The sequence below is a fragment of the Saimiri boliviensis genome, chromosome 3 (genome assembly GCF_048565385.1).
Source record: "Saimiri boliviensis isolate mSaiBol1 chromosome 3, mSaiBol1.pri, whole genome shotgun sequence".
Taxonomy (NCBI): Eukaryota; Metazoa; Chordata; class Mammalia; order Primates; family Cebidae; genus Saimiri; species Saimiri boliviensis.
This window is the reverse complement of record NC_133451.1, coordinates 38,492,875-38,514,796: the sequence shown is the minus strand read 5'-3', so window position 1 is coordinate 38,514,796 and position 21,922 is coordinate 38,492,875. Positions and strand designations below refer to the sequence as shown.

At 41.6% G+C, this 21,922-nt stretch overlaps 1 protein-coding gene across 3 annotated transcripts in view; it reads left to right on the top strand.

Moving 5' to 3' along the window:
* The window catches only part of PDS5A (PDS5 cohesin associated factor A), a 159,849-nt gene extending 138,432 nt beyond the window's left edge, over positions 1–21,417 (top strand). For 2 of the 3 annotated variants that reach the window (XM_074396027.1, XM_039468202.2), the window contains 3 exons: positions 3,335–3,443; positions 11,414–11,766; positions 18,775–19,048. In XM_074396027.1, coding sequence (XP_074252128.1) covers positions 3,335–3,443; positions 11,414–11,766; positions 18,775–18,778 — 466 coding nt within the window. In that variant the 3' untranslated portion in view covers positions 18,779–19,048. Of the gene's footprint in view, positions 1–3,334; positions 3,444–11,413; positions 11,767–18,774 lie in introns of all 3 variants that reach the window. The other variant, XM_039468201.2, reaches the window with a different exon arrangement.
* Positions 21,418–21,922: the final 505 nt, after the last annotated feature.

Sequence of the window (21,922 nt, the reverse complement as noted above, 5' to 3'; positions counted from 1 at the left end):
CCAGTCAATTTTTTTTTTTATATAAAGATGGGGTTTTGCCATCTTCCCCAGGTCAGGCTCCATCTCCTGGGCTCAAGTGATCCACCCACTTCAGCCTCCCAAAGTGCTGGGATTATAGGCACAAACCACCGCACCTAGGCACATTTTAGTATTTTTAGTGATGAAATTAAGAGTGTACTGCACACTTTGAAACTATTAATATATAGCATTGTAAGTGTAGAAAAGTTAACAGAAAAAAATATAAAAGTTAGTAATATAATTTACATCAAAATGCTTATTTTAAATTTTTTTGAGACAGTCTCACTCCCGTCTCAGGCTGGAGTACAGTGACGCAATGTCAGCTCATAGCAACCTCCACCTCCTGGTTTCATTTGATTCTTGCACCTCAGCTTCCTGAGTAGCTGGGTTTACAGGCAGACACCACCACACCCAGCTAATTTCTGTATTTTTAGTAGAGATGGGGTGTCACCATGTTTGCCAGGCTGGTCTCTGCCCATCTTGTATTCCCAAAGGGCTGAGATTACAGTCATGAACCATCACACCTGGCCCAAAATGTTTATTTTTTATACATAAGAAAATTCAACCCTTAGGAAAAGTATGAAAGCATTACTTTTGAATAAATTGAAACACTTTTTAATTTTTTTTTTTTCCCGAGACAGAGTCCTGCTTGCTCTGTTGCCCAGGCTGGAGTGCAGTGGCCTGATCTCAGCTCACTGCAACCTCTGCCTTCGGGGTTCAGGGATTCTCCTGCCTCAGCCTCCCGAGTAGCTGGTATTACAGGTGCACACTACTATGTCCAGCTAATTTTTTGTAGTTTTGATAGAGATGTTGTTTCACCATGTTGGCGAGACTGGTCTCGAATTCCTGGGCTTGTTATCCACCTGCCTCAGCCTCCCAGAGTGCTGCGATTACAGGCATGAGCCACTGCACCCAGACAATTTTTTATTTTTATTTATTTATTTATTTATTTATTTTTTTTTTTTTTTGAGACGGAGTTTCGCTCTTGTTACCCAGGCTGGAGTGCAATGGCGCGATCTCGGCTCACCGCAACCTCCACCTCCTGGGCTCAGGCAGTTCTCCTGCCTCAGCCTCCTAAGTAGCTGGGATTACAGGCACGTGCCACCACGCCCAGCTAGTTTTTTGTATTTTTAGTAGAGACGGGGTTTCACCATGTTGACCAGGATGGTCTCGATCTCTCGACCTCGTGATCCACCCGCCTCGGCCTCCCAAAGTGCTGGGATTACAGGCTTGAGCCACCGCGCCCGACCTACAATTTTTTATTTTTAACTCAAATTAGTATAGGAGGGCTGGGTGCAGTGCCTTACAGCTGTGATCCCAGTGCTTTAGGAGGCCAAGGCAGGATTATCGCTTGAGGCCAGAACTTCAAGACTAAAGTGAGCTGTGATGGTCCCGCTACACTCCAGCCTGGGTGACAAAACAAGATCCTGCCTCTTAAAACAAGAGAAAAGGCCAAGTATGATGGCTCATACCTGTAATCCCAGCATTTTGAGAGGCCAAGGCAGGACAATCACTGGATCCCAGGAGTTCTAGACCAACCTGGGCAACATGGTGGCACACCCACCTGTATTCCCAGCTCCTTAGGAGCTCAGAAGGCCAGAGGCAGGAGGATCACTTGAGCACAGGAGTTCTAGGCTATATCAGCTATGATTACATAATTTCACTCCAGCCTGAGTGACAGAGTAAGACCCTGTTTGTGTGTGTGTGTGTGTGTGTGTGTGTGTGAATGTGAATGAAGACATTCTCCTGCTCTATTCCCTGTGAAAATAAAGGGGGAAAAAAACGTATGGGATAAGTTAACATTGTTCTAACATTGTCCATTTATAAAAATATTTCATGTTGGCCAGGCGCGGTGGCTCAAGCCTGTAATCCCAGCACTTTGGGAGGCCGAGGTGGGTGGATCATGAGGTCAAGAGATCGAGACCATCCCATTCAACATGGTGAAACCCCGTCTCTACTAAAAATAGAAAAAATTAGCTGGGCATGGTGACGCATGCCTGTAATCCCAGCTACTCAGGAGGCTGAGGCAGGAGAATTGCCTGAACCCAGAAGACGGAGGTTGCGGTGAGCCGAGATCGTGCCATTGCACTCCAACCTGGGTAACAAGAGCGAAACTCTGTCTCAAAAAAAAAAAAAAAAAATTCATGTTTAGAGCCAGGCACTTCATGGCTCATGCCTATAATCCCATCACTTTGGGAGGCCAGGGTGAGCAGATCACCTGAGGTCAGGAGTTCGAGACCAGCCTGGCTAACATGGTGAACCCTTGTTTCTATTAAAAATACAAAAAAATTAGCCAGGCATGGTGGCACGCACACCTGTAATCCCAGCTACTCTGGAGACGGAGGCAGGAGAATTGCTTCACCCTGGGAGGTAGAGGTTGCAATGAGCCAAGATCGTGCTATTGCACTCCAGCTTAGGCAACAAGAGTGAAACTCTGTCTCAAAGAAAAAAAAATTTCATGTTTAATTTAACATATTAAGTATTCAATACATTAGCTACTGCATAAGTATTTCCACCTGCAATTTTTTTTATAAAAATACTTATTTTGATACATAATAATTGTACATATTTATTGGGTATGTGTGATATTTTGGTATATGCATACCATGTATAGTGATCAAATCAAGGTAATTAGGATATCCATCACATCAAACCTTCATCATTTCTGACCCTACTCTTAAGAACACTAAATACACAATTGTGGTTTTTAAAGATACTATTCTTACACATGATATTTTAAGAATAAACTCAACCCAGTGATGGTTTAAACCATTTTTAGTAAAAATGAAGCCCAGGATATAAATTCAGTTAATGTTTTTTTTTTTTTCTTTTCTTTTTTTTTCCAACAGCCTTATGCGGGTTTTAATACATGTTTTAAAGACTAGTAGTGGCCTCAAATACCTACCAAATAGCCTCTTTTGACAGCCCCCTTTTTTGTAGAACACCATGGAAATGACTGTACTATACTATGGTCTGTAGTTTTGTTTTTGTTTTAGAATTTTCTGTTCCCAAAGATAAAGCTTACAGTAGTTGTTGCCACAACAATTTGTTTCTTGACAATCCTTTTGTAGAGGCAATCATTTCTGTCTTAATGTTATTAAGGCAAAATAGAAATTGATACCACTTGATCAAAGCTAAATGGAAAATGGTATTTTTAAAGCAGTAGTCTGTAACTACAGAGTATCTGAATCTTGCTATCATTGCTTCATTTGGCAAGGTTTCAAAACCAGCCTCAGCCTGTTTTTATTTGGTACTATGAGATCGTGAACTTTCTCTTCATGGAAATATGAAGTCTTGGTTTATTTGTCTTAAACAGGGAACAGAGTTCAGAGGCAACAGAAACTGGAGTTAGTGAAAATGAAGAGAACCCTGTGAGGATTATTTCAGTCACACCTGTAAAGAATATTGACCAAGTAAAAAATAAGGTAAATTTTAAAATTTAACAAGTGGATTTTTTCCATGGAGATTATTACAGTTTTTTGGTAAGGGTAAGAAATCTACAGCCAACACGTTAACAGACATGCTACCTTTTAAACTTGTGTGTATTACCATCCCCTGCAATACTTTGTTTCACTTTCCATAAATCATTCTGCCTGCCTCCACCTACTTTGTTTTATAAGAATTTATGTGGTCTGGCTGGGCACAGTGGCTCACACCTATAATCCCAGCACTTTGGGAGACCAAGGCAGGCAAGTCACCTGAGGTCGGGAATTCAACACCAGTCTGGCCAACGTGGTGAAACCCCAACTCTACTAAAAATAAAAATAAAAAATTAGCCGGTCATGGTGATCAGTGCCTATAATCCCAGCTACTCTGGAGGCTGAGGCAGAATTGCTTGAACCTGGCAGTGAGCCAACACTGCACCATTGCACTCCAACTTGGGTGACAGAGTGAGAATCTGTCTCAAAAAAAAAAAAAAAAAAGTATGTGGTCACCCATAATGGTATCCTTTTCCTATACTACCTGTTTCAGCTGTTTAAAGAATAGGAATTGAGAGCTTTTTGAAATATTTCAAAAGTTTGTTGATTCCTACCAGAGGTCAGCACTTTGCTTTGTTTCTGCTGCATTTTTAAAAGTTCATCTTGGCTGGGCACAGTAGCTCATGCCTGTAATCAGCACTTTGGGAGGCCGAAGCAGGTAGATCACTTGAGGTCAGGAGTTCGAGACCAGCCTGGCCAATGTGGTGAAACCCCGCTAATTTTTTTGTATTTTTAGTAGAGACCCCCATCTACTAAAAATACAGAAAAAAATTATCTGGGTGTGGTAGGACATGCCTTTAATTCCAGCTACTCAGGAGGCTGAGGCAGGAGAATTGCTTGAAACTTCCAGGTGGAGATTGTAGTGAGCCAACATCATACCATTGCACTCCAGCCCAGACAACAGAGTGAGACATGGTGGATCACCTGAGGTCAGAAGTTTAGACCAGCCTCGCCAACATGGTGTAACCCTGTCTCTACTAAAAATACAAAAAATTAGCTGAAGGTTGTGGCACATGCATGCAGTTCCAGCTACTTGCGAGGCTAAGGCACCAGAATCCTTTGAACCCGGAAGGCAGGGGTTTGCAGTGAACCGAGGTTACACCAGTGCTCTCCAAACTGGGCAACAGAGTGACACCCTGTCCCCCCCAAAAAAAAAAAACAGGCATGGTGGTTCATGCTCATGATCGTAGCATTTTGAGAGGGCAGGGCGGGAAGATCACCTGAGGTCAGGAGTTTAAGACCAGCCTGACCAATATTGTGAAACCCTGTCTCTACTAAAAATAGAAAAATTAGCCAGACATGGTGGTATGTGCCTGTAATCCTAGCTACTCGGGAGGAGAAGACAGGAGAATCACCTGAACACAGGAGACAGAGGTTGTAGTGAGCCAAGATTGCTCCCGAGTAGCTGAGATTATAGGCATGCACCACCACAATAAACTAATTTTTCTGTTTTTAGTAGAGATGGGATTTCCCCACATTGGCCAGGCTGGTGTTGCATGCCTCACCTCAGGTGATACACCCATCTCAGCTTCCCAAAGTGCTGGGATTACAGGCATGAGCCGCCTCACCCATCTTGATGGTTGATCTTTAAACTACACAATTTTGTTTTGTTTTCAAACAGGATCTCACCATGCCCAACCCAATTTTCTTAACGATTTTTAGCAGGAGAGAAACAAATGTTGCATAACTAATAGGAGCATGACACAGACCTGACTCTTGCCACTTGGCTCTACCAAGCACTGGCTATGTGTTGACTTGAGCGGGTTGTTGACTTTTCAGGTCTTCTGTTCAGCTGTCAAATTAAATTGATAATTTATCTCAGTAGGAATGACTTGAAGATACTATTATTTTTTTCCCCCACATAATCATATTCTTGAAATGCTTATCTTTTTATTTATGGTGGTCATCAAATAGATTCAGATATTACCCTCGGGTACATGAAATATACTAGGATTGTGCAGTTATACCACAGTAGCCTAACTTTTCCTATCCAGACTCTTATTTTCTGAACTCAGCTGAATGAGGGTTTTTTTTTAGATCAGTCTCTTACTGTCTAAACTCTTTCTGCTTGGTGTTTGAAACACACCATGTCAGTGGACTCAGGTTACACGTTACCGCTTGTTATCAAAACTCTTGGAATCCAGGAACCAATAGATTAGAATATTGTGGGATCCTTGTGTAGAATTCAGCAGTCTTGACTTAAACAAACTTAGGTACAAAAAAGCATATTGCCATAGACATTCAGTTACATTATATACTTAATGCTTACTAAAGGGTGGTACATTTGCAAAGGCCTAAGTGTTTCTTTAGTATAACCAGCATATGTTACTGTTATGGCCTTTTCCTAAAAGTGTATATAATTTTGAAATTGGAAATTTAAATTCTGCCGGGCGCGGTGGCTCAAGCCTGTAATCCCAGCACTTTGGGAGGCCGAGGCGGGTGGATCACGAGGTCGAGAGATCAAGACCATCCTGGTCAACATGGTGAAACCCCGTCTCTACTAAAAATACAAAAAATTAGCTGGGCATGGTGGCACGTGCCTGTAATCCCAGCTACTCAGGAGGCTGAGGCAGGAGAATTGCTTGAACCCAGGAGGCAGAGGTTGTGGTGAGCCAAGATTGCGCCATTGCACTCCAGCCTGGGTAACAAGAGTGAAACTCCGTCTCAAAAAAAAAAAAAAGAAAAAAGAAAAAAGAAATTTAAATTCTAATTTCTGTTATATCCAGACCTTACTTTCAGCTTGATCTGTAATATTATATTGCTCCAGACTCTTATTTCAACTTTTTTTTTTTTTTTTTTTGAGACAGAGTCTCACTCTGTGTCCCAGGCTGGAGTGCCGTGGCATGATCTGAGCTCACTGCAGCCTCCACCTCCCAGATTCAAGCAATTCTCCTGCCTCAGCCTCCTGAGTAGCTGGGATTACAGGCACCTGCCACCACACTAATTTTTGTATTTTTAGTAGAGACAAGGTTTCACCACATTAGCCAGGCTAGTCTCAAACTCTCCTAACCTCAGGTGGTCTGCCTGCCTTGGTCTCCCAAAGTGCTGGGATTACAGGCATGAGCCACTGTGCCCAGCCCTCTTTTTTTCTTTTTAAACAGTTTAATCTTATTTTCACATTCGTATACATCTATATTTTCCCCTTTTCTACTACTATGGTGTCGCAGTAACTACTATTTATAAATTTATTGTGTGTAAAATAATATATATACAAGCACACTTGCTGGTGCTTTTCTTTCTGTGGGCTAAGTTTCTCAGAGTAGGATTAATAGATCAAAGGATACATTGTATTAGAGCTTTTAGATATTTCCATATGGGTTTCATGAGAGAGTGGAACACCTGACATTTCTAATAGGAGGGTATGAGAGTACTTTCTTCTCTACATACCAACAACAGCATATTTTACAGTTCATTTGAATTTTTTTCTCTCTCCGCTTACCAAATCTAATGCCTAACTATTTTAATTTGCATTTCTGTGACTGCCAGTACGTTTGTTGGCCATTTGGATATGTTCTTCTGTAAATATCCTATTCATATTTTGCCCACTTCAAACTTAACTTTGTCACATCTAACTCAGCTTCTTTAACCTGTTAGCATACAGATTAATTTGTGCTTAAGTATTTGCTTTTTTTTTTCTTTTTAGACAGATTCTCGATCTGTCACCCAGGCAGGAGTGCAGTGGTACAGTCTTGACTCACTGCAATCTCCGTCTCCCAGGTTCAAGTGATTTTCCTGCCTCAGCCTCTCAAATAGCTGGGATTATAGGTGCCTGCCACTATGCCCGACTAATTGTGTGTGTGTGTGTGTGTGTGTGTGTGTGTGTGTGTGTGTGTGTGTTAAGTAGAGACGGTTTCACCATGTTGGCCACGCTGGTCTTGAACACCTCACCTCAGGTGATCTGCCCACCTCAGTTTCCCAAAGTGCTGGGATTACAGGCGTGAGTCACCATGCCAAGCTAGTGTTTACTTTTTTTTTTTTTTTTTTTTTTTTTTTTTTTTGAGACGGAGTTTCGCTCTTGTTACCCAGGCTGGAGTGCAATGGCGCGATCTTGGCTGACCACAACCTCCGCCTCCCGGGCTCAGGCAATTCTCCTGCCTCAGCCTCCTGAGTAGCTGGGATTACAGGCACGCGCCACCATGCCCAGCTAATTTTTTGTATTTTTAGTAGAGACGGGGTTTCACTATGTTGACCAGGATGGTCTCGATCTCTTGACCTCGTGATCCACCCGCCTCGGCCTCCCAAAGTGCTGGGATTACAGGCTTGAGCCACCGCGCCCGGCGTTAGTGTTTACTTTTTTAAAAATCAGTTACCAACAGGCGAAGTGGCTCACATCTGTGGTCTCAGCATCACCTAAGGTCAGGAGTTCAAGACCAGCCTGGCCAACATGGCAAAACCCTGTCCCTACTAAAAATACAAAAATTAGCTGGGCACGGGGTGGCATGTGCCTGTAATCCTAGCCCCTGGGGGAGCTGAGGCAGGAGGGTTGCTTGAACCTGGGAGGCAGAGGTTGCAGTGAGTTGAGATCGTGCCACTGCACTCCAGCCTGAGCAACATATTGATATTCCATCTCAAAAAATAAAATAAAATAATAAAGATCAGTTACATGCTAACCTATGTGAGGAACCTCGTGTAGGTTAGTTTTGTTCCTCAATCTATGCCCAAGAACCACCAAACCTATTAAACATTCAGTTGAACAAGTGGTTTCTACTCCAGGTTTGTTTTTTTTTTTTTTTTTTTTTTTTTTGAGACGGAGTTTCGCTCTTGTTACCCAGGCTGGAGTGCAATGGCGTGATCTCGGCTCACCGCAACCTCCGCCTCCTGGGTTCAGGCAATTCTCCTGCCTCAGCCTCCTGAGTAGCTGGGATTACAGGCACGCGCCACCATGCCCAGCTAATTTTTTGTATTTTTAGTAGAGACGGGGTTTCACCATGTTGACCAGGTTGGTCTCGATCTCTCGACCTTGTGATCCACCCACCTCGGCCTCCCAAAGTGCTGGGATTACAGGCTTGAGCCACCGTGCCCAGCCCTCTACTCCAGGTTTTAATACTTGGTCATGTTGTTGATCCATCCTGATATGTCCAGTAGTCGCCATCATTCCCCAAGATGACTTTGCATATTTATTCTCTGATTCCTTGTGTATTGTTATCACCGTTCAGTTCCTGCAGGCCATCTTACACTTGCTCTATCATGGATTATCTGTTCTCTGAAGTGAGGCTTAACATTAAAGTAGACTCCACAGCCCGGCATGGTGACTCATGCCTGTAATCCCAGAACTTTAGGAAGCCAAGGTGGGTGGATCATCTGAGGTCAGGAGTTCGAGACCATCCTGACCAACATGGTGAAACCCTGTCTCTACTAAAAATAGAAAATTAGCCAGGTGTGGTGGCTCATGCCTATAATCCCAGCTACTCAGGAGGCTGAGGTTGGAGAATTGCTTGAACCCAGGAAGTGAAAGTTGTAGTGAGCTGAGATTGTGCCACAACACTCCAGCCTGGGCAACAGAGCAAGACTCCGTCTCAAAAAGAAAAAAAAAAAAGTAGACTCTATAATGGGCATGGTAGCTCATGCCTATAATCCTAACAGACCGCAAAGGCTGAGGCAGGTGGATTGCTTGAATCCAGGTGTTTCAGAACAGCCTGGGCAGCATGGCGAAACCCTGACTCTACTAAAAATACAAAACTTTGCTGAGCATGGTGGTATGCACCTGTAGTCCCAGCTGCTCAGGAGGCCAAGGTGGGAGAACGACCTTAGCTGCAGTGAACTGAGATCGTGCCACTGCGCTCTGGACACCAGAGTGAGGTCCTGTCTCAAAAAAAAAAAATTTAAAGTAAACACTGATATATGGGTTTTTTCACTTAAAATTACTCCTGGAAACTTGAACTAAATTTTCTTGAGACATGAAGATTTGTAATTTATTTTCCCTAGTCTTTCTGGGAATATTTTCTGGGGGAAATGAAAATTAATTAAAAAGATTTAGTCTAATTTTTTTTTTTTTTTTTTTTTTTTTTTTTTTTTGAGACAGAGTCTTGCTCTGTTGCCAGGCTGGAGCACAGTGACACAATCTCGGCTCACTGCAACCTCTGTCTCCCGGGTTCAAGCCATTCTTCCTCCTCAGCCTCCCAAGTAGCTAGGACTAGAGGCGCATGCCAGACGCCCAGCTAATTTTGTGTATTTTTAACAGAGACGGGGTCTCACCATGTTGGCCAGGATGGTCTCAATCTCTTGACCTTGTGATCCCCCCGCCTCGGCCTTCCAAAGTGTTGGGATTACAGGTGTGAGCCACTGCGCCTGGCCAAGTCTAATTTTTTTGATGATTGTATTTCTCTCTCTCTTTTTATTTTATTTTATTTTATTTTATTTTAAGACGGGGTTTCACCAGTTGGTCAGGCTGGTCTTGAACTGCTGACCTCAGGTGATCTGCCCGCCTTGGCCTCCAAAGTGGTTGGATTACAGGCGTGAGCCACCACGCCTGGCTGATTGTATTTCTCTTTAATCAGTTAGAATTATGTCAGTAAAAGCACCAGCAGAAAGACAATAAAACATGTAATTTCTATAGGGTTTTTTGTTGTTGTTTTGAGACAGAGTCTTGCTCTGTCACCGTGGCTGGAGTATAGTAGCGCGTTCTCAGCTCACTGCAGCTAAGAATGGGATGACAAGTTAAAGAACTTCATGTTACAGAACTACAAAGATTATTATACTTAGATATACTCATTAATAGCATATAGAATTCTGAAAATACTCTTTAGAGCATACCATCAGTAAAACGAACCTTTCATTTGAATGGAGTATAACAGCAAAACCAAGTAGATTTTCTTTATTTTACAAGTACTACTTATGCTTTATGTTTTTATTACTGCAATTTTTTTTTTTTTTTTGAGATGGAATTTCACTCTTGTGGCCTGTGCTAGAGTAAAATGGTGTGATATCAGCTCACTATATTATTTTATTTTATTTTTTTTTTTTTGAGATGGAGTTTCGCTCTTGTTACCCAGGCTGGAGTGCAATGGCGCGATCTCGGCTCACCGCAACCTCCGCCTCCTGGGTTCAGGCAATTCTCCCACCTCAGCTTCCTGAGTAGCTGGGATTACAGGCATGCGCCACCATGCCCAGCTAATTTTTTGTATTTTTAGTAGAGACGGGGTTTCACCATGTTGACCAGGATGGTCTTGATCTCTTGACCTTGTGATCCGCCCGCCTTAGCCTCCCAAAGTGCTGGGATTACAGGCTTGAGCCACCGCGCCCAGCCAGTTATTTTTATATTTTTAGTAGAGATGAGGTTTCTCCATGTTGGTCAGGCTGGTCTTGAACTCCCGACCTCAGGTTATCCCCCCCTCCCCTTGGCCTCCCAAAGTGTTGGGATTACAGGTGTGAGCCACTGCACTCAGCCTGCAATTATTATTTTGAGATAAGATCTCCCTCTGTCACCCATGCTGAAATGCAGTGGCATCATCTCTGCTCCTTGCAGCCTCAACCTCCCAAGGTTAAGCAATCCTCCCACCTCAGCCTCCCAAGTAGCTGGGACTACAGGCATGAGCCACCATGCTCGGCTAATTTTTTAAATTATTTATAGAGATGGGGTCTCACTATATTGACAGGGATGGTGTGGAACTCCTGAGCTCAAGCAAGCCTCCCACTTATGCCTCCCGAGTGTTGTGATTACAGGCCTGAGCCACTGTGCCCAACCTGTGCTTTTTAATGAGCATTTATTGGGCACATTATATGTGGCTATACTCCATGGTAGATACCGTGCACAGTCACTCTCCTCAAGGAGCTTACTTTCCTAATGTGATATAAGCAGTTAACCAGAAGTCCTTGAATCCAAGCTCCCTTAAAATACTTTAAAAATACTCTTCTCCAAGAGACGTCATTAATATTTAAGGAATTTGTGTTTATAGAATTGTTTTGTGCATTTTCAGGAAATTAATTCTGATCAGGCTACCCAGGGCAACATCAGCAGTGAGCGAGGAAAGAAAAGAACAGTAACAGCAGCTGGTACAGAAAATATCCAACAAACAACAGATGAGAAAGTAGATGAATCGGGACCGCCTGCCCCTTCCAAACCCAGGAGAGGACGTCGACCCAAGTCTGAATCTCAGGGCAATGCAACCAAAAATGATGATTTAAATAAACCTATTAACAAGGGAAGAAAGAGAGCTGCAGTGGGTCAGGAGAGCCCTGGGGGTTTGGAAGCAGGTAATGCCAAAGCACCCAAACTGCAAGATGTAGCCAAAAAGGCAGCACCAGCAGAAAGACAGATTGACTTACAAAGGTAATGTATGCCATTCTTCCCGAAGTGTGAATTTAGACATTGTGTTTTATGCTTAGTATATTCGTAGTGCCAGTCACCCCAACACCTAAGCATTTCAGAGTGAAACCTGCATTTGCTTTTTCTGGGTAAGTTTATAACAGTATCTGTTATTATCTCATAACCTCCACTTTTAAGGCAGGAATTTGAAGAAAGATCTTTTTTTCTTTATGTAATTTTTATTTAGGATATGGTATTTTGATATTTTTATTAACAAGACAGGTATTATCTTTTACTTAGTGCCTTTCAAGTGGTTGCAGAATTTTACATAAAATAAGGGCTACCTTTTGGATACAGGGTCTCATAATGGAGAAAACAGTCACAAAATGCGAATTGCTAATAAGTCTCACTCTTTAATTCTTCATGTTATAATTAATTCTAACACAGGTCAACAACTTAATCTTCCCCACCCTGCCCAGAGAAACAGTTTACCAGCTAGCTGTTTATCTTTGATCATTCTTGGGCTGAAATGTCAGACTTTTCCTGTTGGAAATCTAGGTGGCTCCTTTCACCTTGGCCTTAGAACTTAACTCATTCTCCTTTTTCCTTACATAGCTAACTAATTTATCCCCCAGTTAGACTGTAGGCATTTGAGTTCCTTCTAGGAAAGAGTCCCAGCTTCGATCAGCTCAGGATGCCCCCACTATCCTGCTTCAGTATTTGTATAAAATGCAGTGTCCAGCCAGGCACAGTGGCTCATGCCTCCCAGCACATTGGGAGGCTGGGGTAGGTGGATCATCTAAGGTCCTGAGTTTGAGACCAGCCTGGCTGACATGGTGGGTGATACCCCATCTCTACTAAAAATACAAAAATTAGCCAGTTGTGAGGTGGGAACTTGTAATCACAGCTACGCAGGAAGCTGAGACAGGAGAATCACTTGAGCCCAGGAGGCAGAGGTTGCAGTGAGCAGAGACTCCAGCCTCGGCAACAGAGTGAGACTCCACCTCTTAAAAAAAGAAAAAAAATTAAAATTATTTATGACATTCTCAAATTTAGGGGTATTAAATTTCTACATATTCTAAGGGTCCTCTGGATACCTTTCATAACGTCTCATAGCATCTGATCCAGAAGGCTCAAACCTGATCTGAGTACTAGCATGTTTCTCCTACTCACTTGTATTTTTATTAACTAATAAGTGTACTAATGAAAGCTAGTATTAGGGGCAAATTTTACATGACTTTTTCTCAAACCTGGACCTTTATTGAGCTTCTGCCTCCTTTTTTCGTTAGTATGACAGTATGTATCTTAAAGGGTTAGTCTAAGAATTAAATGGATCAGTAAATATAAAGAAAGCACCTAGCCTTGGCCAGGCGCGGTGACTCACGCCTGTAATCCCAGCACTTTGGGAGGCCGAGGTGGGTGGATCACGAGGTCAAGAGATCGAGACCATCCTGGTCAACATGGTGAAACCCCATCTCTACTAAAAATACAAAAAGTTAGCTGGGCATGGTGGTGCGTGCCTGTAATCCCAGCTACTCAGGAGGCTGAGGCAGGAGAATTGCCTGAACCCAGGAGGAGGAGGTTGCGGTGAGCCGAGATCGCGCCATTGCACTCCAGCCTGGGTAACGAGAGCGAAACTCCGCCTCAAAAAAAAAAAAAAGAAAGCACCTAGCCAAGTGCCTAGCACAAATAAATGCCCAACTGTTACTGTTGGTATTGTTTTGAATTACAGTTTTCTTACCCCTTTACATATATTTTCAATTATACAAAAGTTGAATGTTTCCCTGGAGATTGCCAAAATTCTCTAAACGGTTTTAAGAGATCTATTGTCTTCACCTACACAAAAAAGTACTAATCATCACACACAGGCTACCTAAGCCAACTGATCCTGCTTCTCATCAGCTGTCTCTTTACCATCTAACTAAAATATACAGATACAGCTGGTCCGAAGGTATTGAGTTATCTCAGTTGATTGTTCACTGTCAGTTACAGATTGAACTCCTTGTTCTACTCTTTCCCCCTTTTCACTACTGCACTTGACTAGTCTTAAAATATATATAAATAAATAAAAACAAAAAAAATACAGATACATACTTGAACCCTGAAAACTTTTTCAGTAGCAGTTGGACCTTCTCTCATTTACAGCATTGTAAAAGTCATTGCTTCACTTTTAGCTACACTATGTGCCCCAGTATCATCGTACAGTAAAAACAACAAACAGACATATGCCAGAGTAAAAATGGCATTTGGCCTTCTCTTTCCAGAGTGAAAAGGCACATTTGAGATCATCCATTTGCTAATTTTGAGATCAATGGGCAGTATGTTATTCAGAATACAGAATTCTGTGATGATTTTCTAGTATCAGTGACAATAGGTGGTTACATTAAATTATGGCTGCATGTGGTGGCTTACACCTATAATCTCAGCATTTTGGGAGGCCAAGGTGAGCAGATGGATCCTTTAAGGTCAGGAGATCAACCTGACCAACATGATGAAATCCTGTCTCTACTAAAAATACAAAAAATTAGCCGCCTTTGGTGGCGCACACCTGTAATGTCAGCTACCCAGAAGGTGGAAGTTGCAGTGAGCAGAGATTGTGCCACTGTACTCCATTCTGGATGACAGAGTGAGACTCCTTCCCAAAAATAAAAATAAATGAAATACAAAATTAGCCGGGCATAATGTTGTGTGTCTGTACTCAGGGTGCTGAGGTGGGAGGATTGCTTGAGCCTGGGGCTGAGGGTAGTTGGAATAGACTTTAGTGTTTAATGAGTGTGGAGTTTCAGTTTGGGAAGGTGAAAAAGTTCTAGAGATGGATGGTGGTAATGATTGTACACAATACAAATAATTGGGTACTTCAAAAAGGTCATGGAAAACTGTAGTTAAAAGATAAAAATATAGGCCAGGTGTGGTGGCTCACACCTGTAATCCCAGCACTTTGGGAGGCCAAGGCAGGCGGACCACCCAGCCAATTGTATTTTTAGTAGAGACAGGGTTCCACCATATTGCCTAGGCTGGTCTCGAACTCCTGAGCTCAGGCCATCCACCCATCTGGGCCTCCCAAAGTGCTGAGATTACGGGCATGAACCCCACCACGCCCAGCCGGAAACACTTTTAAACTGTAAACATTTTGATCTCTTTTTTTTTCTTTTTCTTTTTTTTTTTTTTTGAGACGGAGTTTCACTCTTGTTACCCAGGCTGGAGTGCAATGGCGCAATCTCGGCTCACCGCAACCTCCGCCTCCTGGGTTCAGGCAATTCTCCTGCCTCAGCCTCCTGAGTAGCTGGGATTACAGGCACGCGCCACCATGCCCAGCTAATTTTTTGTATTTTTAGTAGAGACGGGATTTCACCATGTTGACCAGGATGGTCTCGATCTCTCGACCTCGTGATCCACCCGCCTCGGCCTCCCAAAGTGCTGGGATTACAGGCTTGAGCCACCGCGCCCGGCTTTTTTTTTTTTTTTTTTGAAACCGAGTTTCACTGTTATGCCCAGGCTGGTGTGTAATGGCGTGATCTCAGCTTGCTGCAACCTCCGTCTCCTGGGTTCAAACAATTCTCCTGCCTCAGCCTCCCGAGTAGCTGGGATTAGAGGCATACACCACCATACCCAGCTAACTTTGTATTTTTAGTAGAGATGGGGTTTCTCCATGTTGGTCAGGTTAGTCTCGAACTCCTAATCTCAGGTGATCCACCTGCCTTGGCCTCCCAAAGTGCTGGGATTACAGGCATGAGCCACCACACCTGACCTCTAGAGCTATTTTAATAACCACAGCCATAACTTCTTTTTTTTTTTTTTTTTTTTTTTTTTTTTGAGACGGAGTTTCGCTCTTGTTACCCAGGCTGGAGTGCAATGGCAGGATCTCGGCTCACCACAACCTCCGCCTCCTGGGTTCAGGCAATTCTCCTGCCTCAGCCTCCTAAGTAGCTGGGATTACAGGCACGCGCCACCACACCCAGCTAGTTTTTTGTATTTTTAGTAGAGACGGGGTTTCACTATGTTGACCAGGATGGTCTTGATCTCTCGACCTCGTGATCCACCCGCCTCGGCCTCCCAAAGTGCTGGGATTACAGGCTTGAGCCACCGTGCCCGGCCACAGCCATAACTTCTAACGTGGGGCAAGTGCTAACCCTTGCAGAATTCCTTTTACTAGGCTTTTACTCATAAGATTGGTCAATAAAGATTAGTTTTACCTTGATTTCTACCCAAATGGTTTATTTACTGGTTCAGGGTTACTTTCTTCCACCAAAACAGAGAGAGAATATGCAAAAAGTTACTGGCCTCAGTTTTATCTGGGAGTTGATGCTGGGGATTTTAACTTGTAAAGTTAACGTTAGAATTTTTAGATCCCTTTGGATTTTTGTGGTAAATACATTCCTTCAGCTATTTGCATTTATGTTGGTTTCATTAAGTATTCCTGTTTATGTTTTGGGCTGCATTTGGACTTATTCCTTTTGAGAAAATTCTTTCAGTTCACCCAATAAAATCAATAAAAATCAGCCATTTGCACTGTGGTCAGGAAACGGTCAGCAGTATTAGATGGACATTAGTGTCGGCTCTCTGAGTTTGGGATGAAGGAATGATCATCATTTCAGTAGTTTAGTTCACTTGTTTTGCCTCTTTGCGTTAAGGTTGTCATTCAAAGGGCAAACAGTTCCCAATGTTTTGAATTGAAAATATGTTCTTAGTAGATTTGCTGATTCGTGAGTATGTTTTGCTTACACGTAAGGCCAAATTTTTCCTTGAAGATGAGTTTGTTAATAAACATCAATGGAAAGACGGCCTCAAATTTGAGACTTCTGAAGAATCTGAATTTAGAGAATATCTGTAGGATAGCAGACTATGAGTTTCTAGTTTTTGGATTAACATGGTTTGTTTAGCATGCTAAGTGTGGGAGTGTTCAAGGATCTTAAAATTTGTTTTTCTTAAGCAAAGAAGTTACGGAGTTTTTGTCTCATTTGTATATTGCGAAGGTTTCCTCCCGTCGTGTGGGTTCATATCTTAAAATTAAAGTAACCCTTAAGCATATATCCTCAAGTGTATATCTTCATGTGTTAAACAGCTACATATTAGTTTAATATGAATGTTTCTTCAGTAACAAGTGAATTTTTCTCAAAATAACATGAAATTTTTCAGAATCCAAGTGCTTGCAGTGATGGCAGTTCATCTTGGTACATAGAATCAAGTCCAGGAGATCTTCCAGTGACCTGGGTCTTTCAGAAGTCTGAGAGAGCAGCCCAGGAGATACAGAGGACTCAGGGCTGGGAAAGGGAAGCTTCCTGAAGGTGTAGCAGCCAGCTTGTAAAGAATTCTTTAATAGCATATTGTTAAAATTGCTTTAAATAGTATAACCAATTAGTAGTCCCTGTAAGAATTGAAATAATCACTTAGTTTTTTTTTTTTGGCATTGTTACCTTCATAGAATGTGTATGTAGTAGAGGAGTTTGGAAATAAATCTTTCTTTCTCTTCCAGATGTAAAATTGTTGAAAAGGAGACAGTCTTACTACTAATCAGGCTGATTAAAAATGTAGAATGAATTAGGCAAGTTGGGCTGCTAATGCAACCTCGCCTCTGAATTGAACAGCCACAGACAAAAACCAGAATGCCCCTCTCAGGGCAAAGGAACAAATCTAGATGAAGGCAAACCCAACATGTTCCTTTATTTTCCCCATCTCATCTGTGAGATGAGTTCCTCCTCCCAAAGAGGAGGAGGTGAGAGGAGGTGAGAAAGAGGTCATGTCCCATGCTCCCAGGGATCAGAATTTTCCTTCCTTTTAGGGAAATGGGATCAATGGAGGATTCCTCCTTATCTCTTAAAAAAAAAAATAAAGTGCCGGGCGTGGTAGCTCACGCCTGTAATCCCAGCACTTTGGGAGGCTGAGGCGGGCGGATCGCCTGAGGTCATGAGTTCGAGACCAGCCTGACCAATATGGTGAAACCCCGTCTTTAAAAATAATAATAATAATAATAATAATAATAATAATAATAATAATAAGGCCGGGTGTGGTGGCTCAAGCCTGTAATCCCAGCACTTTGGGAGGCCGAGGCAGGTGGATCACGAGGTCAAGAGATCGAGACCATCCTGGTCAACATGGTGAAACCCTGTCTCTACTAAAAATACAAAAAATTAGCTGGGCATGGCGGCACGTGCCTGTAATCCCAGCTACGCAGGAGGCTGAGGCAGGAGAATTGCCTGAGCCCAGGAGGCGGAGGTTGCAGTGAGCCGAGATCACGCCATTGCACTCCAGCCTGGGTAATAAGAGCGAAACTCCGTCTCAAAAATAATAATAATAATAAAGCTCATTTTTCCTCCTGGTTTTGTTGGGGCTTATTTAGTATGCTAAAATGTATATGTTTATCCAGCTCAGGAGTTGGAAGTTGTTTTCCTCTTACAAATTCATTTTGCCATAGTGTCCTGTAATTTTTCTTCCATAATAACTTTTTTTAAATATTAATTAAAAGTTATAGTTATTTCAAGTAAATAGCAAATAGGGCATTGGATAGCAGTACTAAATCATTGAAAACAAAAACTTCTTTATTGGTGTTTTGTTTTTATATAGTTTAGGGAAGGCTTTTTAAACCAAGTTTCAGGAGAAAAAAATGAAAAATCTTTTTTTAAGATTTTAGATAACATGCCAGGCACAGTGACTCACACCTGTAATCCCAGTGACTCTGGGAAGCAAAGGTGGGAGAATCACTTGAGCTCAGGAGTTCAAGATCAACTTGGGCAACATAATGAGACCCTGTCAGTACAAAGAATTTAAAAATTAGCCAAGCATGGTGGTGTGTGCCTACAGTCCTGGCTGTTAGGGAGGCTGAGGCGGGAGGACCACTTGAACCCAGGAGCTGGGGCTGCAGTGAGCCATGATCATGCCACTGGAACTTCAGCCTGAGTGACAGTGAGACCCTGATGCTTAAGTTTTTTTTTTTAAATAAAGATTTTGGATAACCGCTATAGAAATGAAATCATTTTAGTTTGGTTTGTATCTTCTCCATGTCTTTTCTAACTGTGTTCTATTCTTATTCCTAAGGTAAAAAGGCATTTGCAGAGGGAGAAAATGAAGGCCAAACAGAAGCAGGCTCCAGCTTCTGCAAAAACTTGGATTCACAAATGTCCCTGAACAGAAAATGAAGCTCACTTCAGAACACACACCCTCTGCCTTGAAAACGAAAGAAACTTCATCGTCACATGACCACAAGTCCTCTGGATGGAAATGTACAGCAGAAACTCTTGAGAGAGAGGCTAAAAGCAACTCTGCTCTCCCCCTTCCCCTAGACTTTTCTTAGGAAAAGTCAATAATTAAGCAAATTGCTTAACACTTGGTTCCAGTTCCTGCCTATCTGGAGTTTAAATGCATAATACACCATTAATTTCCACGCTGCAGTTTTTATTTTAAAGAAAGTAACAAGATGTCTTTACACTGACACTGAAAATTCATCGATTTTAGAGCCAGGAATTCCCATGTTACACAGGAAGAAATAGAAGTCTACTGAATTAATTTTTTAAAAGAAAAGAGATCAAATATTTCTTTGTTTTTCCTTTTGGAAACTTTTATGTATAATTCTTTCTGCCTGCCTACTTTTCTGCAAAAATGAGATGTACAGATTTCGGTTCCCTGCTATGAAAAGTGATGTGGTGGCAATTTTATAAATGTTGCTTTCTGATTTTTATCAGAGTGAGAAAATAATTAAAATTATATTGATTTGCAAGTAGTAAACAGTTCATATTTTGATTTCCCCTCATTTTAGTTTAATATAATTTGCAATAAATGTACATATTGTTGTTTGTTTCATAAAGCATATCACTTTAAAATGGTTTTTACTCCTGTGATTATGTTGGAATATTTGGAATTTTAAAGGAGTAAAGACTGTCCAGCGTTTGGTTTTATAATGTTTGTCACCAGATTTTTATTAATAATGTAAAAAAGAAAGTCAATTTTTAAAAAAATAGTTGGCCTTTGGCAGCTTTGTAAGGAACGTTGGAGGTGTTTTAGGATTGCTGTCAATTTTCAGCATTGTGCTATTGGGAAAAAAGTGTTTTGCTTTGGTCTGATGGTCTGGGCTCATTTTTATGTTTATTTTAGAAAACTGTTGCATCAGTATGTTATGTTCCTTGGCGTTGTTCAGCATAGGTAATGTGTGCACTTTTTGTGTACACATAATCATATTTAAGTTTTTTGCATAAAATAAATGCTTCTAGATGTCATATGGCAGTCTTTTTAATCCTTTTATATGCTTGTGGATTTTTTCATGTTAAAGAGCTAAAGTCATAACATGATTACAGTCAACTCTCCATTATCTATATAAAATAGTGACTATGCCTCAGGTTTTTAATTTTTTGGTAATCATAAACTAACAAAATAAAGAAGGCATATAAGACCTGATTCTGGAGGAACTTGAAAATTTGTCTTTTCTCATGACCAGAGTTCGGTCCTCCCCCATTGTCCACTCTAGGGTCATCCCCAAAGCCCTGGCAGAATGTGCTGACTTCATTTTCTTACTCATTCCTAGCATGGGTTAAAGGAAACAAACAACATTTATATTATAACTTGGTCTTGATAGGCTGTAGTTAGTATACATGGGATATAAAAGAAACTGAAGCGCATCAAAGGTGGATGATTCTGTAGAGTGAAGTTTGAGAGTAAATGTCACAACGTTCTCATAGATAATCAAGAGTTGACTGTGTACTGATTGAAAGATGGGTAGTTATTTTAAATATGCATATACACACACGTTCAGGTATTCAGAAGATGTTTAGGGAACAATGGATGCCAATGATAGAAAACGATACCTTTGCAGGGGCAGAAAAAGCCCTACTCTTCCTTATTGCCTCTTCAGAACCCTTTAAAAAGTATAAAATACTGCCTCCAACATGCTGAAAAAAGAGTATCTATGCATAAGTATCAGAGAAGTCCCTCAAGCAAGCAGTAGGTGTGTTACATTGAGAAAGAGTTTAAAGTTCTCTTAGCATCAGACAACTTGATTCCTAAGGTTTCCATCGTGTCACCAACAAAAAGTGCATTGATGGGGGCCTTTGGCTCTTCCTCCCTTTGATTAATTGCCCGACATCACAGTTTAATTACCAAGTGTGACATCATATTAAAACGTAGCAGAACTATCTGCATCCATATATTCCTGTTTAGATTTTTGCAGGAGGCGAGTTACTTGAAAGGATCTGGTCCTTGTATGATGTAAATGGCCCACCCCAGTTTTGTAACATGATGCAAGTGTCTGGCACTAAGGGAAGCAAGAGTAGGATCGTAGAGAGATCGATCTGATGGGGAGGGACTTATTTACGGGACATTTTTTGGTTTTCCTTTTGGAAGGAAAACATAAAAATCCCTTAGGAATTTGGTATTCACATCTCAGAGAACTACAACACAAAAGTGCAGACTTATATTTGAGAATTAATATTAACCCTTTGTGTCTAGTTTGAAGCTTCTTGTATTTGTCTAAAACTACAAGCCAGAATTTTGTATCTCCTTTGATATAAAGTGTGTATAATGTAAAGTAGTTTTGCATATTCTTGTGCTGCACATGGGCTGAATTTTTAAATTTTTTTTAAAAACTTGAAGCAGAATCTTGTAATTTGTGTAAATGACCAAGTGTAAAATCCTACCATAAAATGCTAAAGATATGCACTGTTTCAAATAAAACCAAGAAATGCAGCATTATATAGTAGTGTGGAGCCCTGAATATTCATGTATCCCTGGTATGTCACAAGTTGATAAAATGTCTTCGTATCTTTTCTGTTGAGATGCTAGAGTCTGAATATCCTAATTAGAAATCAGAAGCCACCCTTAGACTTCCTGGCCGTGTACTCTGATGCAGCTTACAGTGACTAAGGAAGAACATAGTGTAATAATAAATTTTGAGGGACATTCGGAATTTCCAAACAAGATGTTAGTTTTGGGGGTAGCTTTTTTTTTTTTTTTTTGGTAAATGAAATCTTACTCTGTTGCCCAGGGTAGAGTGCAATGGCACGATCATGGCTCACTGTAGCAGTCCTGCCCCAGGCTCCTAAAAATGTGCTGAGATTACAGGCGTGAGCCACCAGGCCTGGCCAAGAGGTTAGTTTTTTTTTTTTTTCTTTTTTTTTTTTTTTTCTGAGATGGAGTTTCACTCTTGTTACCCAGGCTGGAGTGCAATGGCCTGATCTTGGCTCACCGCAACCTCCGC